The sequence below is a fragment of the Galeopterus variegatus genome, unplaced genomic scaffold (assembly GCF_000696425.1).
Source record: "Galeopterus variegatus unplaced genomic scaffold, G_variegatus-3.0.2 Scaffold3827, whole genome shotgun sequence".
NCBI classification, from domain to species: Eukaryota; Metazoa; Chordata; class Mammalia; order Dermoptera; family Cynocephalidae; genus Galeopterus; species Galeopterus variegatus.
In genome coordinates this window covers 94585-122348 of record NW_007729938.1, presented here as the reverse complement: position 1 = coordinate 122348, position 27764 = coordinate 94585, and the positions used below count along the sequence as shown (strand labels likewise).

The 27764-nt window shown below is 36.3% G+C and overlaps 1 protein-coding gene across 2 annotated transcripts; it reads left to right on the top strand.

Annotated features, from left to right (window-relative positions):
* The first annotated feature begins 2648 nt into the window (after positions 1-2648).
* Positions 2649-25779, top strand: TIAL1 (TIA1 cytotoxic granule-associated RNA binding protein-like 1). 2 transcript variants are annotated; one of them, XM_008586101.1, is made up of 12 exons: positions 2649-3245; positions 10090-10186; positions 16575-16673; positions 16910-16964; positions 17123-17210; positions 19136-19211; positions 20448-20556; positions 20924-21019; positions 21156-21240; positions 21493-21616; positions 21958-22097; positions 22949-25779. In XM_008586101.1, the coding sequence occupies exons 1-12, from the start codon at positions 3214-3216 to the stop codon at positions 23073-23075; spliced, it is 1128 nt and encodes a 375-aa protein (XP_008584323.1). In that variant the 5' UTR covers positions 2649-3213; the 3' UTR covers positions 23076-25779. The 2 variants fall into 2 exon arrangements, with proteins under 2 accessions (XP_008584323.1, XP_008584322.1); XM_008586100.1 differs by having other exon boundaries at positions 16524-16673.
* Positions 25780-27764: the final 1985 nt, after the last annotated feature.

Sequence of the window (27764 nt, the reverse complement as noted above, 5' to 3'; positions counted from 1 at the left end):
CCACATTGTACCAGTTTATTCACTCACGCACTCAAGGACACGTTGGTTGCTTCCAACTTTGGGCAATTACAAATAAAGCTGCTGTAAACAGTCATGTGCAAATTTTTATGTGCACGTTTTCAACTCATTTGGGTAAATACCTAAGAGTTATGTTTAGCTCTGTAAGAAACTGCCAAACTGTCTTTAAAGGTGGCTGTTCCATTTTGCACTCCCACCAGCAACGAATGTGAGTTCCTGTTCTTTATACCCTCATTTGGTGTTGTCAATGTTTTGGATTTTAGCCATTCTAATAGGTGTGTAGTGTGCATATTTGTTTTATTGTTAAAACACAATTCAAACATACATGTGTATACACACACACTTTTTAGGACTATATATATATATGGAATAAAACTTTATAAAAGGAAAGCAAGAAACAGTAAGTACAGGATGATGGTTACCACAGGTGAAGGGAGTGAGGGGGATGTTGGTACGAAAGGCATACCATAGATTTAAATGTAAATTGCTGTCATTATAACTTTTTTAGGGTGGTGAGTTTGTGGCTATAACTACATTATTAAAAGTAACTAAATAAAGGTGGGTGAGGTAAACTGAATAATGGCCCACCAAAGATGCCTATGTCCTAATCCTTAGAATTCATGAATGTTATGATATGGTAAAAGGGACTTTGCAGATGTGATTAAGTTAAGAACCTAGAGATGCGGAGATTATCCTGGCCCAAAGTAATCAGAAAGGGTCCTTGTAAAGTGAAATATGAAGGCAGGAGGATGAGAGTCAGAAAAAGAAAATGTAAGAACAGAAGCAGACGTCAGAAAGGAGAGAAGATACTATGCTGTTGTCTTTGAAGATAGAGGAAGAAGCCAAGAGTCAAGGATTGCAGGCAACCTCTAGAAAGTGGAAAAGGCAAGGAACCAGCTCTGCGAAACCACAGTTTTGGCCCAGTGAAACTAATTTTGGACCTCTGACCTCCAGAACTGTAACATAATAAATTCATGTTGTTTTAAGCCTCTAAATTTGTGGTAATTTGTAACAGCCACAACAGGAAACTAATACAGTGGGCCAGGCATTGATCAATAAATTGGATTATGATTAATCCAACTCTACACTTAGGTCCAACTAAAAAAAAAAAAAAAAAAAAAAAAGATAAAAAAAACCTTTGGGTGGCTCCTCATTGCCTGGAAGAGAAAGAAACTCCTCGGCTTGGTATGCATCCTCAACATGATTCTACAAGACCCACGCACACCTCTCCAGCTTTAGCTCTTAAGACACTAGTCCATGCCGCCGCCTATGTCCTCGCAGTCAAACTCATAAAAAAAAAAAAAAAAAAAAAAAAAAAAGATAAAAAAAACCTTTGGGTGGCTCCTCATTGCCTGGAAGAGAAAGAAACTCCTCGGCTTGGTATGCATCCTCAACATGATTCTACAAGACCCACGCACACCTCTCCAGCTTTAGCTCTTAAGACACTAGTCCATGCCGCCGCCTATGTCCTCGCAGTCAAACTCATACATTTTAGCCATGGGTCTTAGCCTCTGAGCCCTTTTGCTATTCCCACTGACTCTTCCGGGGCTCAACTCCTTTGTCATGGTCTCTATTAAGTCTTCCAGGTTGATATCAGCTCCCCTACAAATCGACATTGCAACGCCTTGCTGCATGATTGACTCCACCTACAACATTAGGATTTGGTAATAGCCCCAGCATAGCCAATTGCACAGAGTAGGTCCTCGGCAAATGTTTTCAGAACCAACTCTCAAGGCACTGTGAACCGAGCCTGTTAAGCTCCGGCAATAGCCTGAACGATTTTTCTTCCCCACCACCCTTCACTAAGCCATATGAGCGCGTACTAATCCATTAACGTTCCCTCGAAGGCGCTTAGAGGGAGGACAAGCACACCGGGAACTAGACCTACAGATCTGCAGACATAGTTTGAACACGGCTCCCCACATCTTAACGCAAGACTTCATTCCACGTCCAAATCATTATCTATAAACGTTAAATCTTTGCATGTCTCTGCCCAAGGATTTTTTTTTTTAACTCCAAGAATTAAGTAAGAGGGTAGAAGGGGTAGTCATTTGAATAAAGAACGGATCTTCTTACCCCCTATCCAATGAGATAAATGGGTACGTTAACTTCCGACACTTGTAAAGCAATTTACAAGAAGGCCACCTAAGCGAGGGACACCTATTGGCAGGAAAATGCGTCCAAACGACACGCCGGCCCTTGGGAAGTCCCCCCAGGTCCCCGCCAGGCCAGCCTCTCTCCGGCCCGACGCGCGAGGCGGCGGTTGACGACCGCGGGCGGGCCGTTGTGATAAGCGGAGAAGGGCCGGCAAGGCCTGCCGGCTCGAACGCCATGAAGAGCCACAGCACCGCCGGAGCCGCAGTTGAAGAAACCGCTCTCGGGCTGGACGGAGGCGGAGCAGAAGTTCAGGCTGAGCCAACAGAAGAGCCTTAACATGCCTGGAGCAGCGCTGGGGCAGCCCCCAGCGCGAGGCACTCTGGGACTAGTAGTTCACTTCGCGGACAGGGATTTTTCCCACTTCGTCTCGTCGCCTTTTAACGTCGCTTTTACTCTTTTCGTCCCTTCCCATGCACGCCGACTTCCTGGTCGCCGCACGGCCTCACGTACGACTACACTACCCAGAAGTCTCGTCTTCGCGTCCCAGCGCGGCGCGGGCGCCAGCCGTCTCTTTTGGACTACAGTTCCCAGCAGTCCTCTGGAGAAACGCTTCCCTCTCTTCTTTCCAGGGCCACGGTTCCCAGAGACTTCAGCATCACGGCTTTTCTCTTTTTCCCCGATTTCTTCTGCAGTTGGTTGGGTTTCGGCCGGCCAGCAGGCCTATAGCGACGACGTGACCCGTCGTGAGAGGGCACAGAGATCCTCAACGGCCCATTTTCCTCCCCGCTCAGTTATCCCCCGGGCAGGCCGTCGCGGCCGGCCTGAGCGGTGACCTGGCGGGCTGCGCCTGCGCTCTGCCCCGTTTCCTGCCTGGCTGGTGGCGGCGGCCATTTTGTCCATCCTCCTCCTCCTCCTGCTCCTCCTGGTTGGAGCGCAGTGTCCGGAGCGGGCTGGGGGGAGAGAGCCCGAGAGTAGGGTTCGGTGCCTTATCCTCTGTCCCCAGCCGGTGCCCGGAGCCCCCCTCCCCTTCCTCCCCGCCCCCTCCCCTCCCCAGCCCTGCCCTCCCCCTTGTCCCGGGATCGCTCCGTCGCACCCACCATGATGGAAGACGACGGGCAGCCCCGGACTCTGTGAGTACCCGAGACGGGGGCTGCCAGGCGCCGAGAGGCCCAGGCACCGCGGGACGCTAAGGGAGGGAGCAGGAGCGAGGGGACCGGAGCCGGGACTCTCAGCTGCTCCCTGGCTGGGGCGGCGTGGACGCGAAGTGCATTCCTCATCTGTCCCCTGTTCCTTGGGAAGGAAGCCCTCCCTTCCCCCAAACACAGCCACTTCCTGGGCTCTGGAGCCTCTCTCGACCTTTTACTCTCGCGCCCTTCTTTGCATACCCTTTCTAGGCCGGGTTTCGGCACGGCCGTGGCTGTCAGGCCCAGGAGAGCTCCTGCTCCCCTCTGCTTCGGGGGCCCTGGGCTGGGCCGGTCCCAACAGGGGCAGGGCCTGGTGGGGGTGGGACTGGGGGTGGGACCGCCGCTGCATCCCCTGCGGGCCCCGGGAATTAGCGATCACGCCCTCCACGTCCTCAGCTCCTGTCTCTCCAGGCTCTTTTCCCGAGAAAGCCGGACGTTCTTCCTTTGCTCCAGCCCCTTCTCTCTTTCTGCCCCACGTGCCCCCGCCCACGCTGTCATTTCACCCGCTTCGCGCCCGCTACTTTTGAAGTGCGAGGAGGATGCCTCTTGCCGCCCAAGCATCTTTCCCTTCTTTGATGATGAAGTTTACTCTGAGCGCTCCCTACGCTAGATTGACAGTTGTTAAATTCCTCCTGCTTTCTTGGTGTTGCCTCTTCCTAATTTGTTTGTGCGTCGAGAACTTCTGAGTCGGATAAACTGATGTCTTAATCCGCTCTTCGACGTGTGTCTTTTGGGCGCTTTTTCTCCTGTCTTGCGTTGCTTTTTATCTGAAGCCCAACCTAATGAATGAATCTCATCTTCCCACCACTTAATTCGAGTTTCCTTCTTTTCCTAATGAAGAGTGATGACTCAGCATTTGCGTTCCTTTCCGGATAGTGTGGCACTCCTTTCTTTGCCTGCACCTTTTTTTTTTTTTTTTTTTTAAGTCTGGGTAATTTCTAATGAAATGTTTAAATTGGGCACCTAAGTTTTCCCAGCCACCTGAGGCCCAGCACTCCTACCTTGAGTACAAGAAGTCAGATCGCTGCTTTGTTTCTCTTGCCTCTGTCTGGTATTGATATGATCATAGGTCACTTGGCTCTGCTGTCCGATGGGGAAATTAGTTTGGGGGGAATAGATGAAGGTGGATGGGCACTCAGAAAGTTTGATTAGCTTCTCATCTCTTCACTCCTACCAAAGAAAGTACGTTTACAGTTTTTTTGTTTGTTTGTTTTGGGGTTATTTTGCGGCCTTGTACTCTTTTTATTCTTATTTTTCTAACGTCTCACTGAAGTATTTGACATCTTGTTTTGAGAATTTGAGGCCAACTTAGGCACATCAAATGTTTGAATAAAAAGCCTTCCTAATAGAAGGTTTATGTTTATGTTTTGTGTTGTCTTTTATTTCTACCTTCTCTTCCCATAAAAGAGAATTGGGACAAACTTGAAATTTGTCTTTCAACATCTGTTGAAGCCAAGGCTTGGTATTTAGTTAGCGATGTGTGTTTTGATGGAAACATCTGGGAAAGCTAGATTTAGCACCTAGCTAGCATGTATTTAATTAACAAAGATAAAAGTTACATCGTATCTGAAAAAAATCTGAAATGTCATCATTGCATCATAGTAGCTACTGAAAAATTGGTAAATGTCATGGCACATGTCTCATTAACTGTATCTGTTCCTTATGAAGAGGAATTTCTTATGGCACATGTCTCATTAACTGTATCTATGTGTTCCTTATGAAGAGGAATTTCTGGTTTTGTCCTGCTAAATAATATGCTTTTTCAGTATATTTTATTCATCTATCTTTACATCTGCCTTGTCTTCATCTGTTCTCCAGGAGACTAATAACCTATCTTCTTTGTTACCTATTCCCTACCTCTGCCTCCTCCACTCTCCTGTCCTTTCTCTGAAACACACTTAAATTGTCTGTTTCTTTCTCTGAAACACACTTAAGTTGTCTGTTTACAGTTGTCTAAAAATGTGACATGTATAGTATGAGTAAATAAACATCTTAAGCTCTGTTGTTCCTGTATGCCAGTACATGTTTACTATTCTGTCTTCCTTTTTCCTTCTCCCACTCTTCTCCATGGGAAGGGTTTTTTTTTTTTTTTTTTTTTAGACAAGGACTGCTACATCTTCCTAGGTCTTACCCCTGCAGCACTTAGTTCACTGCCTGGAACATAAGAGGTACTCAATAAATATTTTACAATGATTATACTTCTTTCATTAAATTAGTATTAAGTCCTTTTTTTAGAAAGTCCTGATTGATTTAAAATTATAGGCAGATATTACTGTCATACGTGGTGCAGTCTGTTGATTTATATGTATATATATTAAACCTTCAGATGTAAAATCTTGAGATAAAAGCAAACATTTCACAATTGGGATTTTTGTCAGAGTTTAATAAAAATAACGCATAGTACTTTTTTTAAGTGTACATTTTGCATATGTCTCCTCAAACGGTTCTTTTAGATGCAAGTAACATGATGAAAACTTTGAACATGATTTTAGAGGTTGATATCTAGTAGGATTTTGTTTTGTTTGTTTGTTTATGGAGATCCTATATTTTACATTGTGACCTATGGATTAGGTTTTCAAGTGGCTAGTATGTTTTAAAAAAATGTACTCTTAACAAAGCTTATCTTAAACTGTTTCCTTAAAATGCCTGTGTGTTACTAGTGAGGTTTTTTTCCTGCAGACACACACAAGCTAAGACATATGGTTCTATCTTCAGAAAACAATATGGTGTTTATAGCATAGGTAGGTCTTTAAATATTCATTACCTACAGTATTACTAATTTATTTGATGGTATTTAAAGTGGTATAGAATTGCTTTGATGTTGAGCTTAAAGTTCTATTTGTCATATAGTTGCTTTAAAGGTCTGTTTTCTGATGTTTTTCATTCTCATTTGACATTTATTTGGGGGTATTATGTATTGGGTAACTTGTGATTTAAAAAATCAAATGAGATTATGCTGTACAATACTGGTATTGGAACTGGACTGCCTGACACCTGCCTTGTAGGACACACCTTTCAGGCTTGTGTTGTGTGTAGCTTTGTAGTGCAGTGATTTGATCCATGGTATATCTGAGCTTACAATACAACACTAAGTTGTAACAGTGTTCTATTGTAGTTTATTTTCTTCATCTATCCGATGCACCCAAATCAGTAGAAATTGTGTATCTGGGATAATACCATGTTATGCAATGCCATCCTTTAAGGCTATTCTTTTTTCCTGATACTCAGTCAAAAAGAAGAAATAAACTAATGATTTAGAGTATAAACCAAACACTTTAAGAGCAAAGCAGAAGAAAATAGTTTAAAATGTCATTATAAAATTGACTAGTTATACCATGGACTTGGCTATATTATGACTATAATCAAGCCCCTTGTTCAACTTAATCATATTCTCTGTTTCTTTAAAGCATGTGTGTGTATGTGTATATCCATTACATATATAGTTGGTCAGTTAAATTGTACCTCCTGTACCTTTCCTCCACCTTCCCTCCTTCCTAAAGTGAAATACTGACAAATTGAACAATTCATTAGAGATCTGTTGAAGGATGTTGTTGCAAAATCTCCTCCTCTATAGGCACTTGTCAAGAACAAAAGCAGAAAAGTTACTTTAATGGAAATTTAGCTGTAGTATTTTGTGTAAAAGTGCTGCTAATTTCAGCCTTAGTAGGGCTACTTTTCAGAGCGACAGCACATTCACTGTTGAAAAAATATCCTTAGTCTTCTAAGAGGCATGATGTTCTTAACATTCTGCTCAGTTGGACATAGGAAGTAGTTTGGCAATGTGAACTTTTGCGTACTGTCAAACTGCTAATTTTCTAGTCTCAACATGGATTTTAACCCCGATGTTAGGGAAAAGGTATCATTTTCAGTTTTTAATGCTTCAGTTCCTACAGTTCCTGTTCTTAGAAGACAAAATAGACCCTAAGGTATGCCTTTTCTTTTTTCTTTTTTTTCCTTGAGTTAAAAGTCATTTTGGAATTTCCTAAGTATTTACTCTTTGAATTGACCTCTCAATACTAAGAATTTGAGCCATTTGTCTTTTTTGTGTTATTTTGTATATGTTCTTAGGTAGAAATTATATACTTAAGAACTTGGAACTTTAATCCGAACATTGTTGACTACTTCATAACCATAGCAGAAAGAAAGTGAAGTGTAGAAATTATAATTTGGAAAGAAAAAAGATATCATTTCAATAAACTGCCAAGAGATGATGTTCTTGTTAGGTCAAGTATTAAACTTTGTCTTAAGTATTTTTGTTCGTATTTATTTGGGGACAGATTATTTTATGATAATGTGAAGGCACTTATGCAGTATTGTAGTATTTTAAAAGATGTGTCTCTATTAAGTATTATGTTGCATGAAGGCATGTGTAAATGTCTGAATTATAGAACTCTGAATAAAGGAAAGGCAATCTGAAATTTAGGTAAAATTTAGGTGAAATTATATAGTGAATTATGGATTTTTTATTGTTATGGAGAGTCTATTACGTTAGTTTTTGAAATTTAGTTTGCCCCTTACCACTTAACTTTTAGTGGAAATATTTGAAAAATAGGAAGCCTTAAACCTGAATTTTTCTATAAGTATTTCATGGCATTCTAAACCTAGCTATTAACATTTTGATCTTTGGCATCGTGCTAGAAATATAAATTAATAATACATCTAAATGTGCCTCTAGAAATTCTTCAAAATCTATAGGACATAGGTTGACTTGGAATAAAAATCCTATTAAACAGCAGCAGCTTTTATAATGACTATTAGTTATGGATGGTAATTAATGCCCATGCAGTTTTTCCTGAACAAATCGATGTTTAAACAGTAATGCTACTTCAAAACTGTTGAAATCATTTAAAATTTGTTATATTAAAATGATTATTCTATTTGAATTTTGTTACAAGCTAGCTCCAATATGTGAAAATCAGTTTTATCCACTCTATTTGCAGAAATGAGCTAATTAGCCTTTTAGGGACTGTGAGCATGATATTTAGAAGATCAAGATGACTTGTTCATTTTCCTTATAGACAAGTCTACCTTGTATAAAGAAATTATTCCATGGATACAGGCTCACAAACCCCTACAAGTTAAAAAGGAGCAGGCAGTTATCCATGTTTAGCTCATAATCTTATAACCTTTCACTACTGCTGGAAAAAGTATGTCACTGCATTGGCCTACCAATGGGTCAGCTCTACTCTAATTAGAAGGAAAGATGGCATAGTGTACCTAAACCAGTTTGTCACTGGTTTAGTCTTCTATTTAAGTAACACTGGACATATGTTTCAATTTTAGAGCATGTACACTAATTAGTACTCATTGCAGTGAAATTCTGAACTGAACTGGAAAATTGCTACTCATTCTTAATTAGATTTTTTTTTTTTTTTTTTTTACTTAAACTTTGCTTTCTTAGCCTATTTTTTTCCCTTTCAGAGTTTCCATCTTAAAGCAGTTATGTGTTTAATATGGTAGCCATGTTGCAAGGCTTATTTTGGTCTTAGTATTGAGTTTCCAAATTAACATCTGGTTGTATATTACAGTTAGAAAAATAAAATTTATGTCCTTCTATTTTCATAAGAAACTGTGTTAAATTTTACAAATATTATTTGGTTTATGAGGTTGTTCATAACAGATACAAGGTTGAGTAATTATGCACTGAGTACCAGAAAGACAAAAGTGTGGCAATTTATTGAGAATAAATGAAGATAAATCCATGGTACAAGACATAAACCAAGGTGGTCATCCTGATGATGGAGTAGTCTTTTTTCTTTTCTTTTTTTTAAACTTACCCTGTATTTAACATCTTTTATATGAAACATATTCAATTTGTAATTAGGAAAAAAAACCCACCCCAATCTTTTTTTTTTCTTTTTTTTTTTTTAAGATGACTGGTAAGGGGATCTTAACCCTTGACTTGGTGGTGTTAGGACCCTGCTCTCCCAAGTGAGCTAACTGGCCATCCCTATATAGAGATCGGAACCCGTGGCCTTGGTGTTATCAGCACCACAGTCTCCCAAGTGAGCCACAGGCTGGCCCCAAAACCCCAAATCTTTAAATAGCTATAGTCAAACCTACACATGGATTTATCTTAATTTTTCTCTGAAAATTTCTAAAGAAATCTTTATATTTGCTTTGTTATCCACATAAAGGTGTATTTTGTTGATTCTCATGCATTTTAGATTAAGAAACTTTATTATTTTACTCTGCTCTCCTAAAACAAAATAATGAAGACATATTATAACTAACAATCTTATTTAGCCAAAAGCAAAAAACAAAACAAAACCCATCCACCCTCTGTGTATTTAGCTATAATTTTACTCTTAATTCTATCCTTAGCTCATGTAATTGCTTTGGTTGGGAGTCCAAGATAAACTCATTTATATCTAATATTCCCTTATGATCAGGTGTTTTAATGAATCAGTATTTATCATATTTGTGTGTGTGGTGTGATAAATTATTTTGAATTGTGGTTATCTTGAGACTGGTTTAAATTTTTAACAATTAGAATAAGATGAGAATATGATATATAGGGTACAGAATAATATACCTTTGGGGTATGCAAGATCCCATTACTTTGTTCTTTATAATGTCTTCTGAAGTGGTATTTTAATGGCCTAAGAACAAGTGTTGCTGTCCTAAATAAGAGTTAATCTTATTTTCATAAGATCAGGCTTACTTGGAAAAATTTTATTGAAGACAGAGGAAGTTAAAATGAAATAAAAGGTGATGAATTAAATGATAACACAGTAAAGCCAGAGTTGAAGAAAAATTGCTGATAATGTATTTTTTTCTTCTTGTGCAGATACGTAGGTAACCTCTCCAGAGATGTGACAGAAGTCCTTATACTTCAGTTATTCAGTCAGATTGGACCCTGTAAAAGCTGTAAAATGATAACAGAGGTAAGACCTTCCCAGTTACATGTGCTGTCAATTAGCACGATGGTTAGCGTTCTGAGGTACATGGGTTGATTAGCATTTTTAAAATTCATTTTATGCCTTAAGTTATTCTGGTGAAGAGATTTGTGTTTGATGTTTGACTCATTACTCTGATTTGGCTGACACACTAGGCTTAGAATGGAGTTTTGTTTGAGAGGGCAAAGTTTCTGTGCTGTTATTTTCAAGCGGTCATTCTTCATGATAAGTGATTCTGCTTGTAAAAAGTTGTTAAGAGCTTATCTCAGAGTGGTGAAGAACCTGATGGTATTTCATAACAATTCCAGTAAGAATATTAATGATTCAGATAGTATACATTTAAAGTTTAGGAACTGGTATACATTAAAGAACATTATGTTATCATGTGCATAGTATAGCACCATGTTTCTTATTCATCTTCAGTAAATACTGACTGAGCAACCTTTTGGAAATAAGCATTTAAACTGTTAGAATAATAATTTTGTTGTCCTTTTTCAAAGAAAACTTTTTATACATTTCCTGATAAGACTCTGTAGCAGTGCCCAATGACTCATGTTTCAGTTGTTCATTTCTTCCTTGTCTTTTTGTTTATTCATCAAGATGGATTTTTTTTTTTTTTTTTTTTTTTTACTATTTACTATGTACCAAATTCTACACTAAGTGCTAGGGGTACAGTGGTGAATAAGACGGTTCCTAGCTGCATAAATTTTACAGTCTAGTAGGGAGACGGGAGTTAACAGGCACGTAGCATATAGGATAATAAATGCTATGGAAGCAGACAGCTTCAAGTGCCGTGGGAGCACAGAGGGAGCGTATCCAGTGCAGTCTTAGGTCAGGGGAGGCATCTTGGAGGAGTCGGTGTCTAGGTTGAAACCTAAAAGGATAGTTACCTTTTTGGGCAGGGGTGTACAGCTGGCCAGGAAGGGGATCTGAACCTTTGACCTTGGTGTTATAACCTGAAACCTAAAAGGATGACAACAGAAACTGGCTAGGAAGGAATTTGGGGAAGAAGGGATTCTAAACAAAGAGAAGAATGTTGATCCAGGCTGGTAGAGAGAGACAGGCTGATAGAGAGAGAAAGCGGGAATGCTTGTGAGAGAATGAGAGGGAAAAATAGAAATTATAGCATGGATGGAGTTTAAAATGGGATTAGTCGTGAGAGATGCCAGGAGATGAGGCAGGAGTGTTTGGAATGGGTCGGAAGTTGTGCTAAGGAGTTTGTGTTTTATCCTGAGATGGGGAACTATTAAAAACCTGTAAAGTACATTGACCTTTTGATCTTCTTTTCTGATGACAGTCATCTTTCTTTTCTGGCATATTATATTTTTCCTTCTTTCCTTCCTGTCTTTGATTATTTATTCATTCATTTTTTCATTCATTAGGCACTATTCAAGACATGGGGAATATAATGGAGAGCTGGAAAAATGAGGTCCGCAGGCACATAGGGATAAGAGCCACGAAGAGAATAAAACAGAGTTCTGGGATGATGATTGGAAGATTGGTGCTATATAGGCTAGGTGGTGAGAGAAGATACCACCTCTTTGAGCAAGATAGGAGTAACAAGATGGTGCCATCTATGTTAAGAGCTGCAGGCAGAGGAAACAGCAAATATAAAGGCCTTATATATTGGGAGTGATCTTGTTTTGTTTGTGGAACTAAAGACCAGGATAGCTAGAACCTGGTGAGTGATGGAGGGGATTGGTAGGAAATGAGTCTAACAAGGTAGGCAAGATTCAGGATCACGTAGGGCAGTACAGGCCATGACAGAGTTTAGGTTTTACTCTGGTTGCAGTGGCAGGCCATTGGAGGAGTTTAAGCAGGGGGCTGAGGTGTCTTGATTTGCATTTTTAAGATTACTCTTTGTAGAGAATTACTATCGTGTGGAGAATGGATTGTAAGGGACAAGGGTGGAAGGAGAGAAACTAGCTGGGTTTACCTCACTAGTCTAGGTAGGAGATGATAGGGGGTTGTTCTTTAGAGTGATAGCCAAGGAAATAGAGGTAGGTATATTTGGGATATATTTTGGAGGAAGAACCCATAGAACTGGCTTGTCTGTGGGATGTAAGGGAAAGGAAGAAATCAGGAAAGACTCTAAGATCCTTATTAGTCCAGATGTATGGGCGATAATGCTATTGATTTACTAAAATGGGATGACTGAGGGACTGAGGGAGGTACAAGATGGAAGGGGGGGTGGTGGCAATCACGAGTTCTGCTCTGGCAGTGTTAAATCTAAGATGTGCATTAGACATCTAAATGGATGGTTATGTGTATGCAGTTGGATAAATTAGTTTAGAACTCTGGAGGGACAAGTGCTGAAGTTTGCAGTGGCATTTGAAGCCATGGGACTGGACGAGATCACCTAGAGAGAGTGATGGTAAAGTACAGGGACTGAGGTCCAAGCCGTGGAGCAGCTCAACGTTTAAAGTTACGTTTAGAGTTCTAGTTAAACTACCTGCTGAAAGATCCTGCATGAGGAAACAGGAAAACCCAGAGAGTATGATAGGATCAAAAGAAGAGAATGGCTAAAGGAGTAGGATAGTAGTCCTGTCTTCACTAGTAGTCAGCTGTTTTGAATTCTGCTTTGAAGTCAAGACAAGGACAGAAAAGGGTCACAGAGATCATCGGTGAGCTCAACATGCAGTTTCAGTGGCAGGATTCAGTGGGAAGCTGACAGGAGTGGGTTTAGGAGAGGATGGGGCGTGAGAAGGTAAAAAGAGTCACTAGAAAATTTTTGAGAAACGTGATAACAGTATTTTTAAAAAGCCTATGTGTGTACAGCCATTTGAGGGATGGAGGGAGTGAAATGAATTTTCATACATATTCATATTCTGGAACTCCTAGACTTGAACTTGTAAATAGTTATAAAATCTCATATTTCACTGTCTTGACATTTCTGTCATCCAACAAAAATAGATGACAACACTAATTAAGGTAAGGAAATAATTGATTTTTAGAGTGTCACTTGGTGGTGCTGTAAATGGGAAGCGTCCAAAGGGCATGAACTCCAGTACAGAATATCTAGCATCTAGACATTTATTTTCCTTTCATAAATTTTACTTAAGTATATGAAAAATACTGTTTCCCCTTAGTTTTATGATTTTTTTTACTTTAGATGTTGTTTATGATAGATACTAGCTTTCCCTATGGTAAGAGTGAGAAAAACACACACTCTTTCCTCCGCTGTCACAGCACAACAAACAACACAGACCAAATATGTGGGAATTTCTCCCCACCAGCAAGCAAGCCAGCAGTACTCCAGCAGATACCAGCTGGGTGCCCTCCAATTCAATTCCAACACTGTCTACCTGAGGATAGTGTTAGATTGTACAGAGTGAGGGCTCAGTCCGCTTCAAATGTCAGTCACAATTCCAGGCCTCTGGAACTTCTTACCAATCAGCTATAAATCAGGGTTCCCACAACCCTCTCCTTGTGTTTGATTAGTTTGCTTGAGTGGCTCACAGAACTCCGGGAAATGCATCCTTAAATTTACTGTTTTATTAGAAAACATGTTACAAAGGATAAGGACTAACACACACTGCGTACATTTACACATACATGGATACATTGGGTGGGATCTAGCCTGCTCCTAGTTAGATAAATTTGAAATCTGTATGCATGAATTTCCTAAAGCCTGTGATTGTCATAGATCTACCATTGGACCTGTATAGGTTTTGCTATAATTATCAGTGTTTCCCATCGAGACCATCACAGCAGAAGAGGAAAAATCAACTAGCACAATTGTAGCTTCTTATTTACTTTTTTGTTTTATTTTGTTTTTTGGCGGCTGGCTGGTGTGGGGATCTGGACCCTTGTTATAACACCACGCTCTAACCAACTGAGCCAAACAGCCAGTCTCTTATTTACTTTTAAATCCTTTCTTCAATGAATGTTTCTAGTAAATGTTAACTCTTACAAGAGGAATAAGGGGAAGGGGCAAGATATAAGGGGAAGGGGCGTGGAGCATGAAAGCTCTCCCAAGCACACCACCTTCCAGGAACCTCCACATGTTCAGCTATCTGGAAGCTCCCCGAACCCTGTGGTCTTAGGTTTTTATGGAAGCTTCATTATGTAGGAATGACTGAAGCATGGACAACTGTGTAGAGATGTGATTGGACCAAAAGGATATGATCTAACACTAACAGACTGGGTGAGGAAACCCAGCAAGGACTGTTTGTTCAGATTCTTCTTGGCCTCTCTGTGCAGCATTCCTTCCTCCCAGTATGGGGCAGGGTCCCTCCTGAAGTGGGGGTCTTATGACCTACGATCAACTGAGGTAGGTCAGAGAATTTTCCTCCTTGGAGAGAAAAAGGAACAGGTGAAAGGAGGGCAGGAGAAGGTCAGAGAGTAGCATGAGCCAGGAATTGCCGATGAAAACCAGTATATAAATATTATAATATCACACCTATATAATATGACGAGTATATATTATTGATTCTAAGGCAAACTTTAAAAAAGTTTAACATCTCTCACAGTTGAGGTGTGAGTTAAAAATCAGTGGTATCTTAGATGAACTGCAGTGTGATGTGAATATGTACACACTCAAAACATACACATTGCATACACGCACACATACATGTATACATTGAGGTCTGGCCTGCTCCTAGCTAGATAAATTTGAAATCTGTATGCGTGAATTTCCTAAAGCCTGTGATTGTCATAGATCTGCCATTGGACCCATATAGGTTTTGCTATAATTATCAATGTTTCCGTTAGAGACTATCACAGCAGAAGAGGTAGGAGTAAAAGGAAAAACCAGCTAGCACAATTGTAGCTTCTTATTTACTTTTCTGTTTTATTTTGTTTTTTGGCGGCTGGCTGGTGTGGGGATCTGGACCCTTGACCTTGGTGTTATAACACCACGCTCTAACCAACTGAGGTAACCAGCCAGTCTCTTATTTACTTTTAAATCCTTTCTTCGATGAATGTTTCTGGTAAATGTTAACTCTTACAAGAGGAATTTAAGTATTTTAATTTGGAGTCTTTCCCCCATTTCCTTTCTCTACTTCTTAGAAAAGTATTCACATAGCTACAACAGTAGGATTTTGTATAAGAGCCCATAGTTTTCTTGTCAGTATTTAATGATCCCACTCTTTTCCCCTTGAGGAAATACCTTCTAGTTGCTCTGTTGCTGTTGTTTAGATGTCTTATTTTGGATTGGTCTTCTAAAACTTTCCTGGAGTGAAAAACAGTAGTTGTTGAAAAGAATTTTATTTTATCTGATATTTTTATCCCTTGTAAGTCCACTAGAATTCCACATTTTAAATATTGTCCTTTTAGGGCATTTTTCATTGAAAAGTGATCAATGTTTTTAACTTTATGTAAAAAATATATTCGTACAGTTGTGCAGCTGTTCAGTATAGATTGCAATTTTATAAAAATTCATTTCCATTTTGATTGTTAGGTGGTAAATGTTTATATAGCTTAGGTAGCACTACTTTCTCACCATCTTTATAAATGTGTATTTGCCAACTACTATCAAGCACAGTGTTATAGAACATATTTAATAAATTTTTTTGTATTGGTGTTTTTATGGTGTAAAATTGTAGCTTTGTCCTGGAATATTTTATTTAGACACATTTTCAGAAATTCTTTTCTTGATCACTAGTGTATTTCTCTGGTCTTTGGGAGACCAAATTTAAAGTATATAGAATCTCCAGTATGTTAGGCTGTTTTGGAAAATAAGGAATTAATTTCAATAGCTGATTATAAATCTTAAATTTTTCTGTTTTTATTCTCATTCTTTCCTTATCCAGAACAGAAATATATATAACCCAGTCTTTCTAGCAGTACAAAGTACCATCATTTGTAGTAGTAAACCTAGTTTTGCTCAGCAGTAAAGTTTATAAAGTTGGTTCATTTCTGTATTTTTTATAGTCCTGGGATACAGTTATGAAGGATTATGATGCATAAGTAGAATTTATCCTTTTAAAGATAAGAGTGCAGTGTTATAATACCAAGGTCAAGGGTTTGGATCCCCATACTGGCCAGCTGCCAAAAAGAAAAAAAGTGGAGAAGAGCAGTGGTAAGGAGTGGTCCTCATCAAATCTGAGTTTGAGGTTTTTCTTTCTATGTATTTGGTCTAATACATATAAGCTTCCATTTTATGTTCATCCTTCACCAGAATTCTGTATTTTCATTTAATACTGATGGTCATGATTCTATACTGCTTTTATAGTTCTGTTTGAGTACAACGGTATTCTGAGGTACAAAGTCAGGTTGATCTGTAAATCTTATTTTTTAAGTGTTAGGCTTTCATAAGCTTATGCAATCTCACTTGTTACATTCCTAGCTATCAGTAATGTTTTTTCCTGGATTTTCTTCTCAGCAACCCGATAGCAGAAGGGTCAACTCTTCTGTTGGATTTTCTGTTTTGCAGCATACAAGCAATGACCCATATTGCTTTGTGGAATTTTATGAACACAGAGATGCAGCTGCTGCATTAGCTGCTATGAATGGGAGAAAAATTTTGGGAAAGGTAAGATAATAGAATGGTGGTACCTTATGAGTACATATATTTGCATGTGAAATTAGTTTGTATTCCTTCTTAGCAAATTCTTAAACATACTCAGCTGCTGAGCGATGGTTTTACTTTATTTAGCCTAGTGCTTTTACAAAAATAATCCTGCTTGGTAAATGATTTAATAAGTGGTAAGTGTTACAATTCATTATGACATGCCTAATAATTGTATTAAATATAATCTTTATTTTTAGGAAGTCAAAGTAAACTGGGCAACAACACCAAGTAGCCAGAAAAAAGATACTTCCAGTAAGTACTCCTGCTGCATTTTACTGTGGAAGAGTTCTGAAATTATCCTGGCAGCATTATGAGCTTAAATAGGGTTTTTTTCCTCTTTTAGTGTTGCCTAAAAAAAGGTTTAATAGCTGACTTCTTAAGTATTTGATTATCAAATGCTTTGATTTCAGATCACTTCCATGTGTTTGTTGGTGATTTGAGTCCAGAAATTACAACAGAAGATATCAAATCAGCATTTGCCCCCTTTGGTAAAATATCGTAAGTATCATAGTTAGTACTACACTCAGTATTAACAGGCAAAATTGTATATGATTAACTTGTATTGGAATTAAGATTTTCTTTCTCTAGTTAGTGTGTTTTGTTTTTTGTTTTTTGGCTCTTTTTTTTTTTGGTGGTTTGTTTTGCTTTTTGAGTAGTAGATGTTGTTGAAAATGTTAATGTCATTTCAATGTTTTGGGATCTTGTTTTCTTCTAATCCTGTGTAAAATATGTTTAAAAAATTTAAGTGATTCTGTTTGTTATATTTGAAGCAGAGGTTTAAGTGGTAAAACTTACAAAGTCCGGCTTTTTGTGAGATGTTTTCAAAATTTGGTGGTTAAGGATAATGGGTTAATCAAAAGTAAATGTGATTTATACTGTGTATTAAACTTTTGTAGGAGCAATTTATAAATGGGGAAAAGTAGGCAACTCTTTGGGAATATTGTGGTTAGATTGGAAATGTTCATGTTTAATTATAATGATAAATGTGTTTGGTATTTTAGCTATAAGTGAAAAGTAGTACTATTACAATATTAAAATGTTTCAATGTCTAAGTCATAAATGTTGGATTAATTAGTAGATCGTTTTTGTTAGTGATATTTTATTTTGCTACTTATGGGGCAAATGTGGTTTGATTTTTAACAAAGTTTATGCTCAAATTTTGCTGTTTGTTACTTGATCAAGTATATTAGAAAATTAAAAGTGGTTGCAACTTTTATAAAATGTGTATTACAGTTTATCTTTCTGATTAAAATCAGTTTAATTTGTATGTTTCCTGTATATTTAAATTAAATGTTTTAGTACTACTTTGTAGGAATATGTTTCAACTAAGAACAACAGTTTTTTTCTCTATATAATTTGTTGTTCTGTAGATATAATTTATTTGAAAGAAAGATTTAATTCTTAATTTTCTATTTTAATATTTGCTTTGCTTTTTAATCTAAATGTGGTAAGTAGTACTGTTTTAAAAATCAGTATAAAAATAATACAGGTTGCTGTTTTTCAATCTTTATTTATACCTGAGACCTGCAGTTTTTCTAAAGTCCAAGTCACAATTAAAAGTAATAGCATTCTGGTTATTTTGCAGAATTGCTCATAAGAATGGACAGGATCTTGAAGGCTAACTGCAAGGAACTGTGCACACTGGAACTCAGTTGTAGATTTTTTTTCTCATTTCTATTTATTCTTATTATACATTATTTATATATACATATTTTAGTATTTACATTTTAACATTCTATATTCAGTGGAGTTCTATATTTCCAATCATTTTAACTTACTCACTAAAATTTCTGTGTAAATTTGTTGTTTTCGTACTGGTGTGCTTAGCATTGTTGTTAGTTTTTTATTCTCCTTTCTTAAATTTCTGAAAATGTCAATTTTTCAAAATTTACAGCTGCCCAAACTCCAAAATGATGGTAGAGAATTGACCAAGAAAAATAAAGAAATCTGTTAACAGGCCATGTATGCCTTTTTAATTCCTATTTTTTCCTCTTTTTCAATTTTTTAATATTTCATATATTTTGTATCAGTAGGCAGAAGACATTTAACTATTTAGAGATTGCATGGTAAAGTAGTTAGCATTGTTACAGTAATTTATAGAATCAGTAAACCTTATAGGACACTAGCAAATAGAATGTTAGAAAAGGAAACTGTTTTTCCTGTTAATCTTCAACTTTGAGCATTTAGTTTAGAAAGCATAGGCTATTTGATTAGATTGCATGTTTATTACATGTTTTTGTCCTACTGCTTTTTTCTAACAGGTAAAGAAGCATTAGGGAGAGTTCAGGAATGGCTGTAGTTAATTAGGGCTAACTGGAATATTATTTTTAAAAATGCTCACAATACAGTGTGTGTGGTTCCTTTTAGTTTTTATTTTGAGGGTGACTCTTACTTCCCTCATTTAGCTGTGCTTCTTTTCACAGGGATGCCCGGGTAGTTAAAGACATGGCAACTGGAAAATCCAAAGGCTATGGTTTTGTATCTTTTTATAACAAACTGGTATGTTCTTTCCACTCAATTTAAATTTTTTAATGCTAAATTTCATCATTAGTATATCATATCTGAAACGAGTATGTTTAGATGCTAACTACAGACACAGTTTTTATGTAATTTTGTGTGTGTTTCAATAAAAGTTTAATTCTTTCATAAACTTGGAAATAAATTGCTGGGAAAAGATAGGGTGATTACACTATAAGGAAGATTATTAAAATTGCATTTGTGTATTGGTGAAGGTAAGATTTGTTAGAAGTAAAGCAAAGACTAAGCAAAATGAGCTACTCTGAGTGTTAACTATGAAAATATTAGTTTTAACCCTTTTTAAAATTATTGTCTATACTTTTATAACTGGGATGTTAATGACGACAGGAAATTATGTAAATGAAAATTTAAATAATCCATCTTGATTTTTGCAGGTATTCTTTAAGAAAGAGGTACCAAAATATCTAAGTACTTGCACTAACTGTAACATTAAATAATAAAGTAGGGTTTTATTTTAGAACAGTTTCTACACCTTAAATTATGTACATTTAAAAAATAGGTAACTTAAATTACTTACATTTCATTTAAGATAAAGGGCCAGAGTTGTGTTCTGTCTTTGCTTAGATTAATTTTAAATTCACATTGATTTAGGTAATCTAAACTTGTTTTTTATTGACAGCCATTTTACAGCATTCTGAATCATAATTCAGAAGTCTTCTGTCTCAAAATAGGTGTTTAATCTTGTGTCATAATTATAATTCATTACTAAAAGAATATAGATTTGGGGGGGTAGGCAGTTTAGATCATAACATTAGTTTTTTTATATATTATTCAGTAAAAGTTATATTACAAATCAACCATTAAGTTAAATATTTGAAGATGACTTTGTCTTGTGGGATTTCTGTTTTCTTTTTTATTCAAATGTGTATATTTGAGAAACTAAAAAAATTTGTGGGGTTTCCAGTGGGGTTGTGATTTTTTCTTGCATATTTGATTTATGATAAATTTCCCTTTACTCGAACTTAAATGCTATCCTGGTATTTTGAAATCTGTAAATAAAAATAGTTTTTATTAATTACTCAAGTTCAAATCATTTTCTTGTCAGTAATAGTTTTGTTTAGGATGTTTAGTGAATTCATTTACTGATGACATTTATTGGATCCAGCAGTGCCAGCATTTTATTTCATCTTACTGGGTCTTATATTCCACTATTTTCATTGTTTGTGGTTGTTCTTTCTTTCCTCTTTTTCTCTCTAGGATGCAGAAAATGCAATTGTGCATATGGGAGGTCAGTGGTTGGGAGGTCGTCAAATCAGAACCAATTGGGCCACACGTAAACCACCTGCACCTAAAAGTACACAAGAAAGTAAGATATGTCTGCTGTATATGTTAAAATTATGAATTTTTCACAAAATCATGAATTAGTGTAGTCTTAATTTTTTAAAATTTAAATTACTGTTGCAAGACTCATCTTTAATTTCATTATCTGAAAATAATTGGGCTTTGGTATAAATATTTTTGGAACCGTGAACCACCTGATTTTATAGATCAAATCTATATTAGATCATAGCATTGAGAAAAATATTGTATTTTCTTCTCCCATTCAGGCATATCTTAATATCATATAGTTATTAACTAAAAGTAATTAACTAAAATATCATATAGTAATTAACAAAAGGTAGTTTTACAATACTGTATAACAGTCAGCATTTTTGTTTTCTTTCTGCATATAGACAACACTAAGCAGTTGAGATTTGAAGATGTAGTAAACCAGTCAAGTCCAAAAAATTGTACTGTGTACTGTGGAGGAATTGCCTCTGGGTTAACAGGTACAGTGTTTGGTTTTCTAATCACCCTCCCTGTGGAGTTTCATCACTGTAGTATGAATTTCGTGATATACATTTATCGTGAAAATATAAATATGAAAAGTCTTAAATATTTTATCTGTATGTTTTTGTTTTATAGATCAGCTTATGAGACAGACATTCTCACCATTTGGGCAAATTATGGAAATAAGAGTTTTTCCAGAGAAGGGGTATTCATTTGTCAGGTAACATTCTACCGGTAATATCATCATTGCTCTTACATTTGATTCATTTCCTTCAGTTATGTTATTTAAATCCCCCCTGCCATCTTAGAGTTTGTTATTTTAGTACTTTGCAATATCAAACTTTTAATTACCTACATAATGTCCTAGGAAAAATATCAACTTACAGGTATAAACTAAGGAGTTTCTGTATTATTTTACTGTGTCAAGTTCTTAAAAAATAAAAGACGAAACCACATTATTTTTTTCTCTTAGATTTTCAACCCATGAAAGTGCGGCCCATGCCATTGTTTCGGTGAATGGTACTACGATTGAAGGACATGTGGTTAAATGCTATTGGGGTAAAGAATCTCCTGATATGACTAAAAACTTCCAACAGGTAATTCGATTTTTCATAGCATTTTTTAAGGTTTCTATCTTACATATCTACATAAAAAGCTTTGGATACTCTGTAAAATAAATAATAAAATAAAGCATATAGCTACTTTCAGTTGATTGTGTTAATGCTATTTCAAAATTGATTATTTTGCGGTATTAACTGAATCTTAATACTTTCTTTTCACAGGTGTCACCACCCCAATAAACTTAGACAATGATAAATAACAGAGTCCTATTCACATAAGGGTGCTTACTTAGTTTTTCTCTTCCTTGTCTCCCACTCTTTCTTCAAATACGGTGTTTCTTACTTGTTTCCTAAAACAATAATTTGCTTTTTCCTAGGTCGACTATAGTCAGTGGGGCCAGTGGAGCCAGGTTTATGGAAACCCACAACAGTATGGACAGTATATGGCAAATGGGTGGCAAGTTCCACCTTATGGAGTATATGGGCAACCATGGAATCAACAAGGATTTGGAGTAGAGTAAGTTGTTTTGGTTTTTCCAATACAGAAACAGATACAGATACAGTTCTGATGAAGAAAATAAGAAAGTGTGTTTTGCAAGGGAGAATCTCTTTAAATTATCTATATTCAACTATTTGACATTATAAGCGTTGTAGAAACAAATCTAATGGAATGTTATTTATGAGGCTCCAAAATTACTTCTTATTACCTAGGTGAAAAGGGAAGTTGGGGTAACATTTGGTGTGTACTACTATCCCTGTAAGCAATTGGTAGAATTTGACTTACATTTCTAATATTTCATTTATTTATTTTTGCATGTGAAAGATCTTTGTCTATATATTTTCAGAAATTTGATGATTTTATGCCTGTTTGGCTGTGTGAAAAATCTCAGAAATTCATGTAATACAAAGTAGTTTGCCTTTCCCCGCCCTGCCCTGCACCCCTTTGTTGACAGAGTGGGTGGGTTGGTCCCTTGTAATTTTTTTCCCCAGGCCAGCCTAGATTTTACTTTCACTGGTTTCTTCTTTTAAGACTTTCCAACATGAACTTATGTTTTAAATATTTCTGATAAGTACATAGACCAGGTATGCAATATATGATGGGTGGATGATGTGTTAAATTATTTATCAATTTAAAAAATCAGTTTTCCTATATTCTTCAGAGACGTCTTTATGCTAGGTTGTGGTAATCTTAACAAAAATTTTAGGCTGATAGTGGGATATGTGTTCTACACATGTCAGCCTTAAAACTTTATTTCTTGTAGGTTTGTTGATTTCTAGTTGTCCATTCTGTGATTGTGCTTGATTTTTTCTTAATATGGATGATTTTTTTCTTGTGTTTGCTGAAGTTTTTTTTTTTTTTCTTCCAAGTCAATCACCTTCTGCTGCTTGGATGGGTGGATTTGGTGCTCAGCCTCCCCAAGGACAAGCTCCTCCCCCTGTAATACCTCCTCCTAACCAAGCTGGATATGGAATGGCAAGTTACCAAACACAGTGAGCTGGGACTCTAAACAAAATTGTAATTTGTGATAGGCTTCGATTTCCTGTGACACTCTGAAGACATGAAAGTAGACATCGGAAAATGAAAATATTTATTTTAAAAATTGAAATGTTTGGAACCTTTAGCACAGCTTTGCTTTGGTGAAGGACACATGTCTTCTAGTTCTGCCTTTTTAAGTTTTTGTTCATGATGGATATGAACATGATTTTTCTTTGTGTACAAAAACTGAAATAAAGTCAATAAAGACAATTCTGACTACAAATTTTGATATAATAGGAGAAGTGGGTAATACATTTTGATTCTTAGATACTATTCCATTTTTATCTTGCTATTCAGTATTTTAACTCACTGTGTTTTTAAAAGAGCAAAAAAGGGATGATCATGAAAAACTGGGAATCACATATAAGTTCATCCTGAATCCTGATACTCCCCTCCCCTCCCTTGAGGTGGACCACTTTTGAAGTCAGCTGAAAAAGTGTGATATTAAGAAGAAATGCATGATTTTGGAATCGCTTTGGAGGAAATACTTACTTTCTGTATGCCTAAAGAAACTGAAGCCAGACTGAAATTTTGCACCCTAAATAAGGAACGGCATTGTCTGAGTTACTTGAGCGAATGTTGGTGGTCCACATTAAGACATATTTTTAGAACTTCAAAAAGTATTGATTATTAAAACTGTAGTATATTACATTTCATTTGGGGGGGGGGAATTCCAAGTATGTTGTTTGTATTAAAGTCAGACAGTCATACTTGCGCTTTTACATGAAGTTTAAATAATATACATTGTAAATATTGAATTACTACAGTGTTTTAAAAGCATGCTTCAACATAGAAGTAGCAGCAATGTAATTATTTGAAGTAACACTTAACACACTTCACTGCATTGAATGCAGTGGATTGATAAGAATGTTTAAGACTGACATTTCCAAGGTTGGCTACAATGTAAAATTAAAATTATACAAATTACTACACAGAAAAAGCCTTAATTTTAATTTCATACAAATACGTGATACATTAGTATATTCTAAAACGTTATTGGATATTAGACTTTTTTTTTTTTTTTTTTGCTTTACATTACTTGGTATGTAAATACCTTGATTAAAACCTTGTAAACCAATTTCAAGGTTTCTATAAGTTGTATAGTACAAGTGTTTTTTAAAAATCTTGGGATGTTTTTAAAAATTAGATATATTTTGGCCAAGGATTTTTTTAACAGGATTGCTAAAACATCTAATTTAGACAGTTTGATGTACCAATTTATAATTGGATATTCAGTTTAAATAGTACACAGAATTGTGACTTTTATTTTTAAGTAATTTTTTTTCCTTTGTGGGTAGTGTGCATGAGATGACAAGCCTGAAGGAAGGCTTGAGTTGTATGTGTGCATAGTTTGTAAATGAATCAGTTGGGAAGATGCAGAAGATTGAGGTTTGCTTTTGAGTTATTTTTCAGGCTATGCGGATAAAATCTGCCTCAAATGTCTATCAAACAGGAATGTAAAATAGGTAAAACTTGTTGTATTTGAATTGTGACAGCTAGGGGGTGCAAATGTTTTGGCAGTGTATTCAAAATGTTGGTCTGGGCACCAAAATGAGAAAGTAGCCCTTTATAATTAAGTAGTAAGATTCCATTGGCACCCACAAATTACTATTTTTTAAACCTTTGAAATCTTACAGTTAGCTTTAAAATAATGATGGTTTCATAATTGGTGACCACAATGATTTTGGTGTTACTTTTTTTTCCCTCCACTTAGAAAATATAGCCAAATGTATTCAACATAAAAATTGCAGGGTCTGAAGTTCTTCATCCTTGGGCCAAATTTTTTATGGCACCTTAGTTTAACTACAATAGTAACCTATTACAGTCTTCTATTATGAAATATACCCTTATTTGTTTTGTTTATAGTATCTTTGGGGAATGTTTTTAGAAAAGTTACTTTATATTTTATAGGGAAAAGAAATTATATTAATTATGCCCCCAAGTTAAAAATATCATGAATATATGAAACTTGAACAGCTAAAAACTTTTTTAAAAAATTGATAAACGCCTATTAAATTCTGTTTGCTTTTTTTTTTGGTCTGCCAGTAAATTAAGTAGCTTTTTGAGATAGGTAACAGCATAGCTGCAGCATTTCCTGGTTGTATATTCTATGATTTAATAAAACTGTCCAGACTAGTTATATTGCCATAGTAAACATGTGACTGAAGTGCCCTTCGTCTTAATCTGAAAGAAAACAGGATTTCATGATCAGTTAATGGAAGTTATTTCATATTAAATTGTTTTTAAAATATAAAGCTACTTATATCCAAATGAAATGAACCATTTAAAAAATAAGACTGTCAAGCTAACACAGACTCAGACTTTTATAACACAAAGTGAAGTCAGTGCTATCTTGATCCAATTTAAAGCCTAAGAATTGTTGCCTTTTCTCTTCCGTATTCATTAAAAACAGCAGCAGAGTTTCTTTGGCATGCAAGGAAATGTTTCTTATTTCATAATTATTTTAAGATTTATTTTGGTGATGTGTTTCTCTCATTTTCTTTGCTCTAGTAATTGCTCTACTAATATTTCCCCCCATGCCATTCCCACTTGATTTTTATATATGCTGGCAGTGAGAGGCTAAAATGACTTGCCAACTTAAGCCAAAGCTGTAAACCACAGTTGAAGTAAGTCTTTCAATAAAGACTAGACTATATGATAAGTGGCTTTTTCTTATTGTCGTTTATTACATAATTATTCCTTCCAGGCTGCCATGAAATAAACAATTTGGTTTTCTTTTAAGTTAAACTATCAGTAAGGTATGTGGAGTACGTATGTATTCAGGACTTAGATTTCTTTTCTTTTTTTTTTTTTTTTTTGGTGGCTGGCTTATATGGGGAGATGTTATAAGGCTACACTCTAACCAACTGAACTAACCAGCTAGGACTTAGATTTCTATGTTCTGTGTAGGTTTTAAAAGTCCACTAGCTATGTTGAATTAAAATCTAATCTTGATATGGGGGAGTAGAAATTTGCACCCTTCTAAAAGTATACATTTTATTGAATATTAATACAGTAAAAACCTCATTAATTTGGAGTTCACAGATATGGACTAGCCTAAATGGACGTTGTCTAGGTTAATCTTTGGTGGTGTGTGTGTGTAACAAGCCTGACAAACATAGGAAAAGAGTAGGAAAATAATTAAGTGAATATTCTAGACACTTTTGTAGTGGGTATGCCCAAATTAAATCTTCCCTATTAATTGAAAGTGAGCATTTGGGCTTCTCCTTAATACATTATAATCGTTAATGTTGCACTTTTAGTATGTTTTGAAAGCATGCAAACATGATATTTTTTAGACTTTATTTATTTATTTTTTTTGGTAGCTGGCCAGTAAAGGGACCAAACCCAGGACCTTGGTGTTATCAGCACCATGGCTCTAACCAACTGAACTAACCTGCCAGTCCTCTTTTAGACTGATACTAGTTTTTATATGCCTTCACTCTTAAGTGGTTCAAATGAGGGGGATTTTGCTTAAATACGTGTTCTGCCATGTTTAGTAATAAAATACCCGAGTATTACATTCAAATAGGTTACTATGAATTAGATTGCCATCTTTTCCATTTTTAACAAGGAAATTATGTGAATAATTATGACTAAAAATTTGTGCCAAATTGTGGTAAATTAGTATAGTGTTAAAATGCCATGTTAATATGAAAACTGGGCTGTGGTTTGAATTAGGTTTATTTTGAAAGGTAGTGCAGATAGCATAGGTGCTGTAATTCATAGGATACCTTGTGCAAATATCTCTTTTAGGGACAAGAATGACTTCTGGTTTTAGAAATGCCTAAATGTGAAAGAAGTTCAATTTATATCTAGGAAATAGGAGTTGGAAGAAATATTTGTTTATTTTACCTTAAGGGAAAAAAAGGCACTGATAGTAATTGACCGTTTTATAGAATTAGGCTTCTGTTTGCGGGGAGATATGAATTAATCTACATAACTTTCATAGTTTGGTTTTTAAATAATAGCACCAGTTAGACTAACAGTTAACAAATGACCTGCACCTTATAACTTAATCCCTGAATGTTCCAACTTAGTTCCAATACATAAGCTAAATTTTAACTTTTCCAATTTGTTGCATTTTTTTATAATTCACTAACCATTGTTCCTCTGGGAAAGTGATCCACATCTAATGGCTTGAAGTCAGCTTGGAAAGTTTGCAAACACAAGCAAAACTAAAGTGCTTTTGGATAGCTAAAGTTAAGAGGACAGCCAGGGCAATTGTCAATTGTATGCTGGAAAGTGATCTCTGGTGTTTGAGCTGTCCAGTTGATCTTTCAGCTGAGCTTAACTTGCCTGTAGACCCATCTTTTGACTTTGCTTCCTTCTTGTGAATTGACAAGAGTTTTTGCAAAAAGCTCGATTATCGTGTGGTGCTGTCAGGTTTTGCTGTATACAAGCAGTAGATACCATAACTTGACCAACTGTGATTTTCTTTTTCCTGTTCCTTTATGTTTTTTTCTTAGGTTTGGGTATATCACCGATGAAGAGAAGTCTGAAACCATCTGGACAAAATGGGCATGAAATATGTAGCCATATGCAATTGTGCATGTTCTGAGAATTGATACTGTATAAGTTTCAGATTTTCACATTCAGTTAGTTTTACTGGTTAAACTGTATATTGTTCCACGTGTGCTTTATATG

Excerpts from the sequence above, each read along its gene's own strand:
- TIAL1 (XM_008586100.1), top strand. The coding sequence starts at position 3,214 with ATGATGGAAGACGACGGGCAGCCCCGGACTCT. Across the intron at positions 16,674-16,909 it reads GGAGAAAAATTTTGGGAAAG|GAAGTCAAAGTAAACTGGGC; the intron begins GTAAGATAATAG and ends CTTTATTTTTAG. Across the intron at positions 22,098-22,948 it reads CAACAAGGATTTGGAGTAGA|TCAATCACCTTCTGCTGCTT; the intron begins GTAAGTTGTTTT and ends TTTTCTTCCAAG.